The 17,511-nt window shown below is 39.8% G+C and overlaps 2 protein-coding genes across 3 annotated transcripts in view; one reads left to right on the top strand and one right to left on the bottom strand.

Annotated features, from left to right (window-relative positions):
- Positions 1-13,076, bottom strand: part of UMAD1 (UBAP1-MVB12-associated (UMA) domain containing 1) — a 70,131-nt gene extending 57,055 nt beyond the window's left edge. Inside the window, exons 1-3 of one of the 2 annotated variants that reach the window (XM_042889166.1) lie at positions 12,993-13,044; positions 12,426-12,549; positions 7,246-7,358 (exon numbers count right to left, since the gene is read on the bottom strand). In XM_042889166.1, the coding sequence (XP_042745100.1) occupies positions 7,246-7,327 (82 nt within the window). In that variant the 5' untranslated portion in view covers positions 7,328-7,358; positions 12,426-12,549; positions 12,993-13,044. Of the gene's footprint in view, positions 1-7,245; positions 7,359-12,425; positions 12,550-12,992 lie in introns of both variants that reach the window. The other variant, XM_042889165.1, reaches the window with a different exon arrangement.
- Positions 13,077-13,207: 131 nt separating this feature from the next.
- Positions 13,208-16,258, top strand: RPA3 (replication protein A3). Its single transcript, XM_042888711.1, has 4 exons — positions 13,208-13,306; positions 13,483-13,557; positions 15,109-15,217; positions 15,711-16,258. Exons 1-4 carry the CDS (start codon positions 13,208-13,210, stop codon positions 15,791-15,793), a joined length of 366 nt encoding a protein of 121 aa, XP_042744645.1. The 3' UTR covers positions 15,794-16,258.
- The last annotated feature ends 1,253 nt before the right edge of the window (positions 16,259-17,511 follow it).

Here is a 17,511-nt window from a genome sequence, read left to right on the forward strand (position 1 = left end):
TAAAGCAGGAGAAAATTTTTCTAAGTTCATAGCCAGTACATACAGCTGAAATTTATATCCAGTTCCCCATCCAAATGAAGGGTGCACTGGTATGTGTATTTAATATCCATGTTTTAAAATATAATACTGACTGCTTTCTACAATATCTGTACTAATGCTTTAATAAGGCAAATCTTCCTTAGAAACAGCATTCCAACACTGCAAGACTTAAACTTGAAATTATTCAGGAGGAATTCAGGCAGGTTCCCTTTAAAAAAAAAAAAAAGAAAGAAAGAAAAGAAATAACTGAATTCCCATTCTCTGCCTCTCAAAAAAGGGGAAGAAAAATCATGAAAACTGAAAGAAGAATAAAAATTAATCCTATGGGTTCTAAGTTGTTCCTCGCCATTACTCACCCTGTAATAGGAAACCAATGAGCTTGAGCTCCTCAATAACTGCATGTCTGTACAGGTCTCAGTAAAGTAAGCTTTAGAATGATATGGTCTATCAGACCAAATCCTCTCCCTGCCCCCCACTCCCCTAAGGAAAATCTCTGCGACTCTGAAACATTTTAAGGAAGTTTGCCTGCTTTCAACTGAAAAAGTGAGTTTATTTTACATATGTAATGGTAGACAGATGCTTAAAGACTTGGCAATTAGTCTGGAGGCAACTGGAAGAAAAAAGAAAGACAGACACTATACCCACCCTGCCCCTCACCCCCCCTCTGATCTCCCCATCAAAGCAAACCAAAAGACACCCTCACAACTGATAGTACTACTTTGAGCTCCCTCTCCAGTTTGTACTCATTCTCATAGACAATATTAAAAAAAAAAAATAAAGAGTAAAGAAAAGAGTGAAGTGATCGTGGGCACCCATCCACCATAAAAATAAATGCGGAACTGACATCACGCATCCTAATTTATAGGGGGGAAGTGGCATGAAAAAACTGAAGCACATTCAGCTGCTCGAGCAGTGATCAGAAAGCACGCTGTATTTTTGGCAAGCACCAAAGATGTGTTATGGCAAAAGCAAAAGACATAATACTGAAGTACAAAGGGAGGGATGTGTGTAAAATCAGCTCAACATAACTTTTCCTTCACAGAAAATTAACATTGATTAACACCTGTGTCAGGCTGAATGACTTCCACCAGACAGCGACTACAGACACCAATACGAAGCACCCATTTGGAAAGAAAGATCTCTAACTATGCTGTAAATTTCTAAAAGACAGACTTTGATCTGAATTTATCATTTGCCAGGATAGCAACTTAGACTTCTGGAAGACATTTTCCACCACTCTGTTTTTCAGTTGTAAGTTCATCTTACAGCCTCTTGAGTCCAAGTCTGATTTTCCTATCCACCTTCAACACTTTCCTTTGCAACATAAAGCAAAGAACTTTTTACTCCTACGAGGGATTTAATGACCAGTATAAGTTGGGAAACAAAGTTTACAGCCGACATCTGAATATCCCTACTTTTGTGTTATATTTTGCTATTCTAGGCAGCCATTATTTTTATTTCTTACATTCCAACCACAGGTAGCTTTAAGAATGCATTACAGACCAACTGACTGAGACACTACCTATGGGAGTAAAGCTGTCAGAACTCAGGTGTCAACAACAGTCACAAATACTATAAACAAAGGTTAAAGAACACTGGTGTCTATGCAAATACATCATTGCAGAACAATCAGGTCCAAGGAATGCCTTGATCTTTCCAGAGGAGAAGTTTCTAGTGAGGGAAAGAGGGATTAAGAAAAATAAATAAATCAGGGGGGGAAAAAAAAAAAAAGAAAAAAAAAAAGGATTTTCTTCATCTGTACATTCTACTTCCATTGCTATTTACAAAAGCTTTAAAATCAGTAGGGTGAAACCTCTCAGGAGCATTCAGGAGACGGGCATCCATAGAAAGTGACTATTATACATCAGCTTGGAAGGCAGTTAATATGAAAAACAGGAATCCAACTCCAACCAATATTTTCCTACAGGGCTAGCAGCAAACTGTCAGATGCATGTATGACCTCAAAACAACCTTTTGCCAGATGCCTCTTTAACCTCTTACAATTACATCAATTTCTAAAGAGATTGGTACGTTTTACCATTTTCCTCTTTTGGTTATGCAACTTAAAAATATGTGCTTAAAAGACTGACTAAAAATGCTTCACTCTATGCATTTTTGATCTACCTTAAAGCTCCAAAATAACAATCTCAAATACACTGGCAAATATTTGAACTTTTTTTCCCCACTCCAGAAATAAAACTGCTATAAAAGTTGAACACAAGAAGTCTTTAGCATTTTTGGGGCCAAGAGAGTATGAAGCCTAACCATCAATTTCAAAAAAGCATTGTTTTAATGTCGTTTTAAATAAATGTTTATCATTAAAAAGTAGATTAAATAACCTACATTTAAAATGAGTAGAACCCAACACAGTGATTCAAAATTTGCCTGCATAGAAACATTTAAGAAAGGGCGTTTTGGTAAATTTAAGTCATTTACAGAAAGACTTTTTTTGCAAATTTAAACTTTAATGAAATATAATACATATCATGAATGTGTTTTCTGAGGCTCGAGCCTTAGAAAGCATAAAGACAAATGTAATGGAAAAATAGGTCGCATACACTGAAGTGCTAAAAATTCTAACGTCTGACTTGTGGCTGAGATAACTATTTGAAAATCTGGAGGTACGTAAATAAGCAATTAAAAATGCTCTGCCAAAAGAAATCCACATTTTGATGAAACAGTAAAATGGAAAGACTGCCAGTACTGCACAAAATCTAGAAAAAATATATATTTCCTTTGAGAAATATACCTACTTGCACAGCACAACAATGAATTTCAGTTGTTCTGTAACCCAGTTCCTTTAATCTGCATAAGAGATGCTGACTGAGTTCACTCAACCAAATCACTACTGGCTTTCAGAATACAATCAACACATGCTTTTCAACAGTATTAATATAGCATGAAGCTTGTGCTCCTAATTATTCATGTTTTTGCATTCTGTTTTTCCCCCTGCTGTAAAATATGCAAATTTACTTCTTTGTGTTATTTAGGTCCCACATGGGCCTCAACAGATCAGCTTGGAAAGAATTACAAGCCAACATCTAGATACATGCTGTCAACACTTCAAGCTTCATTATTTTTATTAGACTGGAATTCCATTATAAATTTGATATTAGGCTTTAAAAAGCTTTTTATACATCTGATGAAAACCTACAGTCTAATAAAATGTTGTACTGATAATTACTATTACTCGACTTTCTGTGTGTGCGTGGGCATATGAAGGAGAAAGAGAAAAGCACTACAACTACGAGATGCAAGAGAAATCACCATCTAGTGGTACTACTGAAAAATGCAGTTTGTTTTTGTTTGAAATTAGTACCCAAGAGAATTAGTTTGACTTCATTACTGAATGAAGGGTAGCCATTACCTCCTTATGCAACTAAAGATCAGTAACAGGAGAGGACTGTTTCTTCTCTTTCTGAATTCTCCCACTCCCTTTTCAGTCAACTCTGACTGAAAAATTCAGTGCCCAGATGAGCTACCACCTCTTTTTTTCAATACAGAATGCAGAAAGCAGTGATTTGAAAAACAGGTTGCTTAATATAATCAACACACACTCCTCAACAGTATTAATACAGCATGGCATGCACCAAAACATTTACTTACATTGGCACAGGCTAATGCATATATTCTTTAGAAAAATATATATATGTATTAGAATTCCCCAGAAACCTCAGATTGTCTCAAAGTTAACATTAAATATTTTCAAACCTTCACAAGAAAATGAAATGGCAGCTTGCTTATTGGAAAACAGCAGGGTTGGAAATAGCTACACAAACACTAAATGCAAAAAAAAAAAAAAAAAACCCTTAAACCCACCAATGCAGAAAATAAAAGGACACTGAAACCTTCTTTTCTCCAATGGGCACTAAGCCTTGTGGATTTCTTAAATGTAACAGCATATTATCTTAAAATACTGCAGCATTCCAGTCTTTGTGACCAGCACCACTAGAAGCTCCTTAAATATTACAGTGTAAAGATTCACAGGATTCTACTACAGATTACTATCAAGCCACAGAAAAACCAGCAGAGGCAACATTAAGGTCTTACAGATCTCTTGGTGCATTTCCTCCTTGAGGTGCGTGCATGCAAGAGAAAAACCAAACAGCTATGTGAATTGCACTAATCAAGCAGTGGGGATGCAGTCCTTAGATTCAGAAGGGTCAGTATATCATGTTTCCTTTTCAAAACATACTTAATTCTTGAAGATTTTAAAACTGCAGATTTATCTCAGAAGTTCTTCCAAATATACAGAGACCTACATTATTGACATGACCGTATAAACAGTATTTTACTTATGTACTTACACGTCAGGAAACAACTAGGTGTACTTTAATTCATGACAATTTCTCCAGTTCTTCCACAACAAAAAGCACCCCAAAGAATATCTGTATGTGTAATACATTAATGGAACACGAAATGGACGGCGGGGGGAACAACACATGAACTGCTCTTCAGAAAAGCAGAGCCAAGATTTCCAGAACTAAAGACTGACTGGTGTTGATCATTTGACTTTTTCATATCTTCATCACACAGCACTTCCTGATTAAGCCCGTTAAAGCTGAGCTTGGTCACTGCCACTAGACCTGCTCTGCTCTCCTTACTCAGGCAGCACAGTACAGTGCCTCTCAGAGCTGAGGTCTCTGCCTCAGCCTGTCTGCCCTCACATCACCTTCCCTCCCCTGCAGGTTCACCTGCCTTGGGGTGTAGCTGCCCTTGCTGCTCCTGCACACCTGGCTTGTTTCAAATTTTGCTGGAAGAATAATCAAGACTCTGCACATCAGCATCTTAAAACATACCTGAAAACAAAATGAACGTTGAACAGTCGTTTTGGAAAAGCACATCCAGGGCTCCATCCAGGACCACCCAAAATTCAAACCGTATCTCTGAGAACAATGTTTGCAGAGTTTCTGATTTGCTCACCAGAATTACATGAAAACAGCACTGCCTCAATTTTTCAATGCCTGATTTTTGACAGAAATTAGAACTACAGATCACATGCATCTTTGTTAACTGATGAGAGATTTTTAACTGTGTTTAAAACCAACACACTAGCATTAATGTGTTTTCTTCCACACAGCTACCAAGAATCATCAAAATGGATGGTAGACTGGAATTCATTTTGCAAATAAATTGTAATTTGATTATTTCTTGATAGGTCTCTCTGAGACTTTAAGTAGGGTTCCTGAAGGCCCTCAATTAATGGTGCATGGTATGAAAAACCTTGAAAAGGATTTGTGACAGGCAAGCTTCTCCTGACTACAAAAAGCTTCTGTGGAAATCAGAAGCTAGCATTCTCTAAAGATGCATTTTTTTCCTCTTTTCTCTCCATGAAAGAGAAGCAAAATGCTTCCTCTCTTCTCCACAGAGTATTAGTGAACAAGGCTGTTAGTTGTTTTTTTTTTTTTCTCCTTACATGCTTCAAATGAAAGACTGGGTTTAGAAAACAAACTGAATCACACAACATTTAGCTCTGACCCCCCGTTAAGACTGTTTGTTCACTGCCTAAGGCAATATTCACACTTATAACTTAAAGATGCAGTCATAAGAACAGCTTTCCTATGATTACTACTAAGATAAGACTTCAGTACTGATGTTCCAGAATGCTTTACATCTCATTTTGAAAAGTTTCAATATCTCCCATCCAAGCAATAAAAAACAAACTAGGAGAATAACTATTCCTAGACAAAACTTCTACGTAAGTATCTACTTAGGTACTAACCTATAACTCTGCAACTGCTTCTGACCAGCAGCACAGTGATATGCTTCACTGACAAGACAGGCAGTAATTGTTCTGCCAAGTAAAAGTTCAGATGAAAAGACTATGTGCTATCTCATCACAGCCTGCAAAATTAACTGCGATTCAAGAGAAAAGAAATAGTAAATAGAAATAACAGAAGACTCATGCATACTTGATAATTCTTCAGTTTATGTTTAAGAGATTACTTTAATACGGATTTACAGGAATAAAGTTTAAGTAGTCACTGACAGTATTTCAAGAAAAAGGAATGAAGCAAAGTTAAGTACAAAACTGGGGTGAATGGTTGTTGCAGATAAGCAACCTTTATATGCAGAGCTCTCTTTCTGTTGCAGAATTTGAAACTCTGGTCTCCAACCTTTTGGGAGATGACTGTGGTCTCTCCTTTAACCCTTCCACAATGCAAGTGCTGGAATTATTTAACATAGTCATCAAAACCAAGGTGAGTAGACAAGTCCATATGAAGAAAATCCAGTGGAAGACAACTGTTCAACATAACAGTCACATATGTGAAACTGGATCTATTTTAACAATTGACAGCTAGCTGTGGCTATTTGTTTTAAGAAAATGAGTAAGTTATCCTAAGAATGAGCTCTAGTAGTCTCACACTGTTAGATTTTGATAACTCAGCAGCTCTCCTTACTTCAGAATGCTCAAATACCACTTACATAGATTCCTCTAAGATTCCTGAATATAACTCAGTTAATCAGAGCAACAGAAATTGAACACTGATGATGACAGTTTTACAAGGAGAAAAATACAAACTTTCAGAAGAGGAAGAAAAAAAGGATCAGTTACAGCACTACAGCAATAAATTCTGTTTCTCCTGTGTGCTTGAGCCATCCTACAGAACTTGTGACAGAACTTACTTAATGGTGTAGGTTTAGCCTGGCCACAGACAAGTACACTTCAGATTAAGTTTTGAATAACAGAAAGACTTGGAAAATCCCAAACTGCTTAGTTTTCATCAAACTAATCAAAAGTCATATTCTGAATCAGAACATTCACCGTGTGACTGGCAATACACAGACACATCTTGCCTTCTAGTTTAAAAAGACTTTGGGGATAACATTAGAAGGAGGGAAGTTAGCAGCTGTAACAAGATATTCTCTCTGCAACTCTAACCATAAAGTTAGTAACTCTGAGGTTTCTTGTTCTGAAAAGAAATAATGTTTCATTGTTTAAAACATGAGGGGAAAATAAGAAATTGGAATTTCCACGATCTTCAAGAAGAGCTTGTACCTATTAAAAAAAAATAATAATAATGTGAAGAAATAAAGCTTTAGCTATTTAGTCTGGAATAGTGTAGGCTTACTTGTGGAAAAGCAAGAATTCTGAGTTGTTTTTGTTACAGCTTCTTTTAACTCTTTTCTCTCAGTCTAAGCATCTCAAAGACCTTTTTACACTCAAAGATTACAAGAATCATTATATACAGAAGCGTCACTTACCCACAATAACAAATCCATCTGCTTCTCTCTCTTGCACTGTAATTTTCTTTGAATCTTGACCTTTCCGGAAGAAGCTGAACATAGTCTCTTTTTCTCTTCTTCTAGCTTGTTATCTAGAATGAAGACAATTTATGTTAAATACAAGACAGCAGAATTTAGCATAAAAAGTTCATACCACCCCAAATACCAAATGCATGGTATTACAGCTAGATCTGTATTACCAGATTTGAAATATCAGGCATTAGCATGTCAGATAGAGTTCCTTGTTGGTATAGCAATTGACTTCAATAAGCAAAAAGTTTAAATTACTAAAGGGTTTTTTGTGAAGAATGGAATAAAACCATTTAAAACAGACAAACATCTTCCTAATGGAAAATTAAAGAAGAAAACTCTCTTCAGCATTTATTAAGCACCTTTCCATATTCTTTTGTGTTTTTGAATTGTTGTTACACAAATTTTCCCACCAGAGTTTGCTCTCAAGGTTTTAAACCCTAGAGCCCAAAACATGATCCTAAAGGAAATGTAGTTCTATAACATAGCAGTACTTTAATTAAGCAAATCACACTGTATTAAGTGTCTGTGCATCAATTACAAAAGCACAGATAAAAAATAAAAACATACACAATAATAGCATAGCATCCATTTTCATTTTTCCAGTTCATACCCTTACATACAGCTTAATACTTGGGAATATTCCCCTAAAAGAAAGCACAATACAATGAAGCAGCTTCTTTGGAACAATAAGCCGTTCTATGATAAGAACCTGCCAAACAGACTGTAACTATGACTTCACATGAGCTGGAACAAAACAGGTAAAGCATAACAGTAATGGGATAGTGGCAGCCGTAAATGATTGTGCTCAGTATCTCAGGAAGGCAAGATTTGAAGCAATTTTAATAGCTTAAAGAGGACAACCTCGTCTGGAAAAGCCTCACAAGCATTAGTCAAAAGACAGCCAGATGGGCCAGCTATGAAGCACACCATATATTTGGATAAACCAAAAGACATCCTACATAAATTATCTAATTATTCTGAACATTTAAGATGTAGAATCAAGGAAGGATCATTCCTTTAAATAACTAAATAGAACACAACGTTATAAGAAAAGTTTCATTAGCAAGTCCCACTTCAGCAAAAACTGAACAACAGAATCACATGAAGTATGCATTTACAGGTTTGACTTACTTAGTGGACTATCAGTACAGCATCACTTTCTATTTTCTACACAACACGCACCACCAAACACAGTAACCAACTCTCACCATCTCCTCCAGCAACAGCAGCTCCCATCTACGGAGCTGTTGCAATGGAAGAGGAAAGCAGCACTGCCCAGCAGCCACCAGCTCAACATCTGCTCACCTCCAGTTCTCTGAGAAGGTGCCCAAGTGGCACCCTGGGCAATGCAGAGCCACACAGCAGCGTGTGAACGGACTGGCTAAGAAGTACTGCATCAAATAGAAGTGAAGGTAAAGAGAGGTGCATAAAGCTTTTCTCTACTGAAATACCAATACAAAATTGGCAAAGTCAAATAATGCAATTTTGAGTCCGAAGCAGAGTTCGAGGAACTGAATCCTGACTTATTTTGAAGATATGGATAGAGAAGGGGCTGACAATCCAACAGGAGTATATAAATCCTAATATATACACCCAGGAAGAGTCAAGTCTTAAGAAAAGAGGTATACTCTAGAGATAATATTATTTTAAACTAAATATAAATAAAAAAGAATCATCATGAGTGAAATATAGGAAACCACAATGCTAGCTTTCTTATTTAAAAATTAAAAAGAAAAAGGATTAATTATTTGCCCAAATTCCTCCCTTCCCATCCAAGTATTTGTGATCCCATACACAAGACTCGTTGTGCCCTGCTCAGTGACCTGCAGTAATTTTCTTCACAACCAGCCCTGACTATTCACCACGTATGAACTGCCCCCGCTCTGCTATTACAAGCATATCAAATCCTTCCACGGAGCAGAGCATACAGAGTCCTTTATGAAGTGTAAGCGTTGGCTTTCAACAACGGTATATAAATAGAATGTGGTCAAAACCAGCAGTGATTCAAAGCGTGGAGTGATACCTCTGAATGAAACTCAGAGCAGCCCAGAGGCCGGCCAGCTACAGCTGCCTTATGCTGACGCAGTGGAATTTCTATCAGTCAAATAAACCACTCAGATGCATGCAAGAACACCCCAAGCCAACCAGCCTCAGATATGCAGTCATACGAAAAATGAATGTTACTTATGTGCATTTGATTCTTCTGTGCACATTTCCTTACCTTAGCGTGTGGAATACTGGTGTTCCAGTCCCATGGAGGTTACACAGCAGAAACCCCCTAATTGCCTCCTTTCCCCCACACCCAGGCTCAACACATGGCGCCAGCAGCATATTCCTTTTTTTAGCCCTTAGGGAATAAGTCTTCTCCTGCTACCAATTAGGGCTGTCAGCCCCATAGCTCAAGCGGTAAAAACCTGTGCTGCAATGCTCAGGAGTCAGGTTTCTGCTCCAGTGATGTATGAAGGAGAAGCAGTTGTGGAGCAGTTTTAAAATGCAATTTTACCTTCTTCCCAAGCACACAACAACAAGAAGAGAAATCAACTTGATGTGTAAAATCTCACAGGTAGCTCTGGTAGAGACTCCAATTGCAGGCAGCCGCTCCAAGAGCTGCAATTGCTCCATTCCCTTCTTTTTCCTCTCTGACATCTGCATTATTTTACAGTTTCCAGCTCTTCCAAACAGTGATCTCCTTTCACTATTACTCACACAAAGTAAAGCATCTTACTAAGTGCATACATCTACACAAGAGTGTTGTGCAGGAAAATATGAGCTTATCAGCTTTTAATTCCTGCACACATAAACATCAGTGCTTTAAAACAAACAAACAAGACTGGAGGCATTTCAGTTCAGAGAAAATGAGCAGTAAGTACAATTTGATACAGCCAAATTAGCTTTACAAGCACTTTCACAGCCTGGATTTTTTCCCCCATCGCTGACAGAAGGCAAACCTTTTCTGAGTATCCCATTTTTTGTTTCCTGTAAACCTGTAATGCACTCAGGTCTGCATCAACAACTTCCCTTCTTTCAGTCTCTATCCTCAACACAAAGATTAACCTTAAATAAGAGCTTAAAAAAAAAAAAGAGAAAAAAAAGAGACAAAAAGCAGAAGCATATAAAGTGAGGCTTATATATAGGAGAAGGATGGGCAGCACTGTGATAGCTGTGATCTTTGCTCTCTTCAGAATTTTATCAACTGTGGTACTTCAAAAGTGAACATAAATCTCTCCAGCAATATGAAACGCAGACGTGAAGTTTCCTGAATTACATGTTAAAAACAGAACAAAGAAACACCGAATTGAATGAAAACACACGCGTGCTCTTGAAGATAAGAGCACTGTTTAAGCACTTGCAGAGTCAGGCTGAGTCTTACTACTCGTAGATAAGATGAGGCTTTATTACACAAAAGCTGAGAACAACCAATTTCGGCACAAATTTAATTTCAGAGTAAAAAAATCACCTTCAACGTTTGGAAATTCGGATGTATGGTCACATGAACTAGAGAGAAAAACACATGACATCTTTGCTTTTAAAAAGCTGTCAGCACAAAATCAGAGACAACACACCCACTATTCAGAGAGTGCCACATTCCTTGCAGTAATGCCTCCAGTGTAGCACACCACTTTCCTCTTTCCAGATGGGTTTAATTTTATTTCTATAGGAGACCTGAAAATTGAATTCACTGACTAGAGATAAAAATCTCCCTTGGAGGGAATATGCAATTCCCTTCTCCTCATGTTTCCCCCTCAACGGAAAAGGGGACATAATTTTTCCTTTCTCCAGTCTCATTGTTGGTAGTTGAAAAAATAACTCTTTTGGCACTGCTTCAGTCATTAGCAAGTAACAAACTGTGAAGTACAGCAATTCTGTGAGACTGTAAGAAATATTTTGTCTTTATGTGAGGCTCTGAGAACAAACACGGCACTGGGCAATGATGAGTTGCAGAGCTGATCACAGGGGTTAATGTATGCCTGGTACACTTTGTCAGTCTGCTTTGACAAGAGGTATGGGAGACCTTTGAGCCAAACCAATACATTACATCCAATAGCATTTTTGTATATGTAAGGATCCTAATCTATTTAGCACTACTTTCTACCATTTTCCTGCATGTTCACAAGTAACATGAGACGAAAGGTAAATTAATGATTAAAAAAAAAAAAAAAAAAAAAAAAAAATGCTTGGGAATACAGCAAAGCAGAACTGTGATGAAAATACTGGTGCTTAGATAGATGATGAAGTGAGGTCAGAAAAGATACAAAGACTGATTTTAAAGAAAGAACCACAATAATTTCAAATCCAGCTGTCTAAGCTGTAGAACCCACAGAAAGAGAAAACGAGGTGGCATCAGAGCAGTTCTCTCATCTATATGAGCATTTGCTGTGATAGACTACTAAATCAGCAAGAAAATGAGTAACGTGTTCACAGCCCTGTACAGCTCACTTATAACATGAAACCAACTAATTCAGAGTCAAGAACGCACATGTTAAAAAGATTTCCCTGTGACATCAAAAGAATTTAAAAGCTTCTGGCCTAATAAAGGTTTGTACAAGAAGAGAAGAAGAAAGAAAATCCATGATAAATCATTTCTTTATCTGCCACTAATTCTAGTCACATTCCTTTAGTTTATGGATTTGATGAATATAGGTGTCAAGAGAAACATAAATACAGAAATGGGACACACATTTGCTAACGTGCTAAAAAAGACGTAAATACATATATATAAATATATATTTATTGACACTGTTCTAACAGAGGACCTGAATTACTCAGTGCCAACGCAACCTCAGCTACCCTCATACAAAAATACACCAGGATGTGGAATCACAAACAACCACCACGATTAAGGTGACAAACAGAAAGCCAGGGGTGAACCAGGCAGAGTCAAACTGCTGGCAGCAATCCAAACGCTCAAGAAAGCAGCAGATAAGACAGAAAGCCAGACTTTCACCAGATGCAATGCCTAACTGCCTGAAAGCTAACTTCTTTCCCTGCAAACTCTAACAGCAAACCTCCACTGGCAACTGAGGGCAACAGAGATGTAATGCTACTGACAATAGTGCACAGGATCGTACTGGTGCTCCAACCAGACACGACAGCCCCAGGAGCAGCGCTGCTGCACCTTGTGCTACCTTCGTGAGACGTCTCCTTCACAGCTTTGAAGAGATGCTGACGTGACAAGGATCTCTGGCAAATTAACCGCCGCGAGGCGAGCAGCAGAGCGACCCTGAGGAAATGACAGCGCTGAGGACAGCGCTTTGGGAAAGGAAATTAGAAAGACGTTCTATACTCTGGAGACATTCACAGAGCACAGCCCGACACGGCAGCGGGCACAGAAGGAGCCTGGCGCCAACTCTGCCTCGCGTCAGTCGTTCAGTCGGTCGGTCAGCCAGTCGGCGCTGCACAGCACGCAGAACCGCGGTTCCCCGGGGCAAGAAGCGGTGTGATTGCGCAGCGCTCGGGCAGGCAGCGGGCACGCGGCGCGCGCGCTCCCTGCAAAGCGAGCGGAGGGCTGCCGACAGGGGAGCGGGAAAGGGGTCAGGCTGCCATCGCCAAGAACTGTAAGGGCTCGGGCCGCGGCGAGCAGGCCAGCGGGAGGACGAACAGCCCCAGAGCTTCCCTGCCGCCTTTCCCAGGGCTCAGCCCTCTTCCCGCCGGCCTCCCCGCCGCCTCCCCCGCCTCAGCCCTCAGTCACCCACCAGCCCGCCGCCGCTGCTCGTCGCTTCCGGCTCCGTGAGGCGACGCCGCCACCCTCCCCCCCGGCTTCAGGAGACGGCAGCGGCGCGCTCCCATGACGTAATAGCAAAGCGCCAAGCCGATTGGCTGGCGGCGGTAAAACCCCGCCCCGCCGCCGTCCCGTTGCCAAGGATGACAGGGGGCGACTCCGGCACAGCGCGGGAAGGAGGCCGGCGCCATGGGGGACGTGCACGAGGCGCCGCGGCCGCGCATCGCCGCCGCGCAGCTGGCGCAGCACATCGGGCGGCCCGTCTGCTTCGTGGGGCGAGTCGAGAAGGTCCGTACGCAGCCCTTCCCCCGCTTCTCCCCGGGAGGCTCTCCGGAAGCGCCGCTGCCCCTCCGCCGCCGAGTGCGGCCTCGCCCGGGCCGGCTGCAGCCTCCCTGCGGGCCGAGGGCCGTCCGCCCGCTCGTCTTTCGGCCGCCGCTGAGCGCACGGCGTCGTTTGTTTTGTAGATTCACCCGACGGGGAAACTTATAGTTCTGTCGGACGGAGAAGGCTGCAACGCGACAGTGGAGCTGAGCGAACCTGTAAGTAAGCGGCTGGGTTGTTGGGAATTTTTGGCTGCTGTGCAGACAGGCTTCGTTCCCCCCTTCCAGACACGTCCCTGGCTGGATGCCAGGCTTGCCCTATTCGCTGCTTGTAGCACGGTGTGTTTCACCCCACGTCTTGTGTTACTTTTTCTTTCACTTTTTTCCTTCATCACTTTACTGACCATATTCCTGCCCTGGACAGCCTCCTCGGGCAAGCTGTTCCAGTGTGTCACCATGCTAACCATCCTACACTTTGTGAGATTGATTGAAACAAACCTCAAGAATTATCTTGTTTTTAAGAGTCCCTTAAATGGATATTTCATGTGCAGCAGTACTGTTTCCTTTGTGACCAAGTACCAGTAAAGGAGTAACTTCCAGGCATTTTCTCTATTTTTTTTTTTCAACCTCTGAGGTATGTTGTAATTAAAGGATTACTGTAGTTGTGACACCTCCTGATGACAAATGCTATAGTTTAACTGAGGGTGGCAGCAGTGTTTCCATCTTTTCCTCTGAATGAGTTGTTAAATATACAGGCAAGTCTGACTCCATTGCTGTGAAATAATTGCACCGATACTCTGACTTACAAGAATTGAGTCTCATTTGTGTAAAATGCAATCTGGAGAAGAGTTTGGTCCTATAAATATGAAACTGTGTTCATCTCCAAACTGCAAGAAAATGTCTTTCCTGCAGGTACTGCCCTGTAGCTTAACTCTCACTTGAGCTCCTGAAAAGGTTTCCTGTGTTGAGCTGTTGCAACTTAGGCTGTCAGCATCTCACCAATGATTCTCTGACTTTCCATGATAGAGTAAATGGGTGAATGTCATAAATGCACAGCTGGATTTCAGTCTGTGCTGCAGTGCTGTGTAAGGAAGAAACGGGTGTGTTTGGAAAGATCACACAAGAGTCAGATACTGGAAGGGTATTACTGAAATAGTACCACAGTCTTCAAATGAATATACTAAAATCAAAGAGGAAAAGAAAACAAATGATTTTAGGGTGAGATGAAATTTTTAGCCTTACTATTTTTTCTTACTCAACCAAAGGTTTATTACCTAAGAAATAATTTTGGATGATAATCTAAATCCTCCTTAATCTAGAATTACTGGCACTGCTTTCTGGCACAAATAATAATTCCTTAGCTTTCATAGAGTCTTACAATCTGCAAAGTTTTGAATGCAGCTCATTCAAATCTGGATTTTAATTGTCTCTGTTGCCCTAGACCAATCTTCAGTGTTTAGACAGCATAGTTTCATACACCCTCAAAGTTCAATCTTCCCTCTGCTGCTGCTTCATACCTTTTCTGTGTAGTACTGAAGTGCCTTTACAAAAACTGTAAATCTGTAAGAGGTGCAAAGCTTTTGTTGTTTTTTTTTTTTTCCTGTTGTCTCTTAATTCTCCCCTCTCCCCACCAATACTCATGTATGACTTGATGTAGAACAGAATCTGTTGTAATGAACAAACCTTCAGAGAATTCCTGGTTTGAGTGCTGTGCAGTGGAAATAACAGCTAATTTGGTGATGCTAATTTCATTTCTGGTACATTCTGCAGCTCGATGAAGAGATCTCAGGAATTCTTGAAGTGGTGGGAAGAGTAACAAATCAGGCAACCATCATGTGCATGTCATACGTCCAGTTCAGGGAAGATAAAAGTCCATTTGGTAAGTAAGGATATGTTAGAGCAAATTAATTTTGTATTCTGAACAGTAAATAAGGAGAGCATCATTATCCCTTCCTGTGGAGAGGATCATTCTTCAAGCTGCCTAATATGGTATGGAAAATACATAAACAGACAATGGCATTAGAAAATACTACGTGCTGAATACATTATTTTACTGCCAAACTGTAGGGACCAATTCAAGGCCTGAGCTGACCTAGGCCGTTGTCCCAGGCCTGATTGTTTCCCCCGTCCCAGCTACACAGTTCTTTGTCCTCCCTGTCCTGAGTTGGACCTTGTGTGATGTCCAGTTATTAGCAGGCCTAAAAATAATCCCTCAAAAAGAAAGCAATGAGACTATGGCAGGGTTGGAAAACTGGAGAGCATGTAGGGGAGGGAGAACACTCAACTGCATTGCGTTAAAATTGGCAGTGCTTTAATGCTGCAATTTGCTAGTGGGGAATTTAAGCTTTTTTCTTTTTTTTGCCCTCTTTCAGATCTGGAACTCTACAATGAAGCACTGAAAATTATTCATGAATTCCCTGAATACTTCCCCTTTGGTACTGGGAGGAACAATTAATTCTTTTTAGAGCTTCAGGTGTGCAACATTACCTTGGCTGTCTTACCTGACAGCATGGTAAGACTTGCATTAGTTTCCAAAAAATATACTAAGAAGATGCTATTACACATGCCATGTGTAGCCAGTGAAATATATTTTCTTAGAAACTTTTCTTTGCATGAGCTTAGTGAGAAGCAGAACATTTCTGTGGCTATCTTACTGACTGTATATATTTAATCCTTCTGCATTCATGAGGAATGCTCTCTTGCAGGATTTGACTTGCTAGAAATGGACATTTTGTAGGTGTCTTTTCCATTGTCCACGGAGGCCCCAGGATACTTAACACAAAACTCATACTGAAGATGTATTAATGTAAAGATATCTCAAAATATCTTTTGCTTTGATATAAATTTGTTGAATGTGGGGGGGAAGATTTATTTTGCATCTTGATAATGGTCACTTCTCCAATAAACATATGACTACGTACAACTGCTTGTGGTAGTATTATATCTACCTAGTGCTATTTCCAATGATACATGGTGATTCCTATTCCATTTACCTAACAAGTAATTTAATTTTGACAATGTGGAGTACAAGGTATTTGCCTTTTGCACTGCTGTTAAACATTAGAGAGATTTAAGTGTCTGATTAGGCTTGTAACTCAATCACACTTGAAATCCCCATCACAAACTTCATTCTTGGTGGATGTCAAGGCAGAAGTACCAGGACTCTGCTGGAATGTCTTGATGATTTTACTCAGACAAACTTCCCCACAGTCCAGGGGGAATTTTATTCTATTACAATCCAGGCTATTTAACATCACACGGCAGAATTCTTACCTCTCCACGTAACACAGTTAAATCTAACTTCTGAAAAATTTTCTGTGAATTAATAAAATAGTTAGAAAGCATTTTAAGTAAACTTTTTTTGTGTGTGGTTCCATGTTCACTAGCCTTTTCTAGCTGCAGTTTTTATAGCTGGATTAAAACCTTATTAAGATCGCTAGCACTGTGCTTACTTATGAATATCTCTATTTTTAGTCAAAGAATCCGTTTTTAAAGAGGCCTCATTTATCAAACTTACTACAAACTGCAGCACTACTCTGATTGTTACAAATCATAAGTGAATTAGTTCTTCCAGCTGAGTGGCTGACCAGGTTAATCAGGTGCTTTATTTTCTTCCCTCTCTGCTCAGAAGCTGGACAGTGACACGAGGGGAGGGAGGACCTGAGAAGTATGAGTCAGTCTCGTACTGTAAACCTGAACAAGAAGGTCCCTCTGGCATGACACCATTCTCTGTTTTATAGTACCATTACTACTGTATTTTAGCATTCAGCAAAATTAAATGTCATTGCCAACAACTACATGCTTGTTTGACTGGCATTTAACTCTCTAGAAAAAAAAATCTATTTTGTGCATGTATATATATTGTAAAACATTACATGCAAATAGTTCTTTACAAGGTTATCTAAGCCCAATAAAACGGATTCCACCACTAGATGGCTATAGCACTTTATGCCAACAGAGACCATTCTTGGATATGGGAACTTGTGTGTAAGTATTTGATCACATCTAAGTGGTAAATGCTAGTTTTCCCTTGTCTGTCAAGACCTCTATCCCAGAGCAATGATACACAGAAGAAGCAGTATCAAACTGACTGTGTGGCTTATACTAATAAGGAACTGTAACATATTCTTGCTATGAAAGGAAAAGTAATGCTCAGGCTCTGTATGTATTTAG

Source organism: Lagopus leucura, unplaced genomic scaffold (assembly GCF_019238085.1).
Source record: "Lagopus leucura isolate 7727_CA_CO unplaced genomic scaffold, USGS_WTPT01 Super-Scaffold_100157, whole genome shotgun sequence".
NCBI lineage: Eukaryota > Metazoa > Chordata > Aves > Galliformes > Phasianidae > Lagopus > Lagopus leucura.

Bases quoted from the DNA above. Each gene is read 5' to 3' on its own strand.
- RPA3 (XM_042888711.1), top strand. From the start codon at position 13,208: ATGGGGGACGTGCACGAGGCGCCGCGGCCGCGCATCGCCGCCGCGCAG. The intron at 13,307-13,482 runs GTCCGTACGCAG...TTTGTTTTGTAG, and splicing joins TCGTGGGGCGAGTCGAGAAG to ATTCACCCGACGGGGAAACT. The intron at 15,218-15,710 runs GTAAGTAAGGAT...GCCCTCTTTCAG, and splicing joins GGAAGATAAAAGTCCATTTG to ATCTGGAACTCTACAATGAA.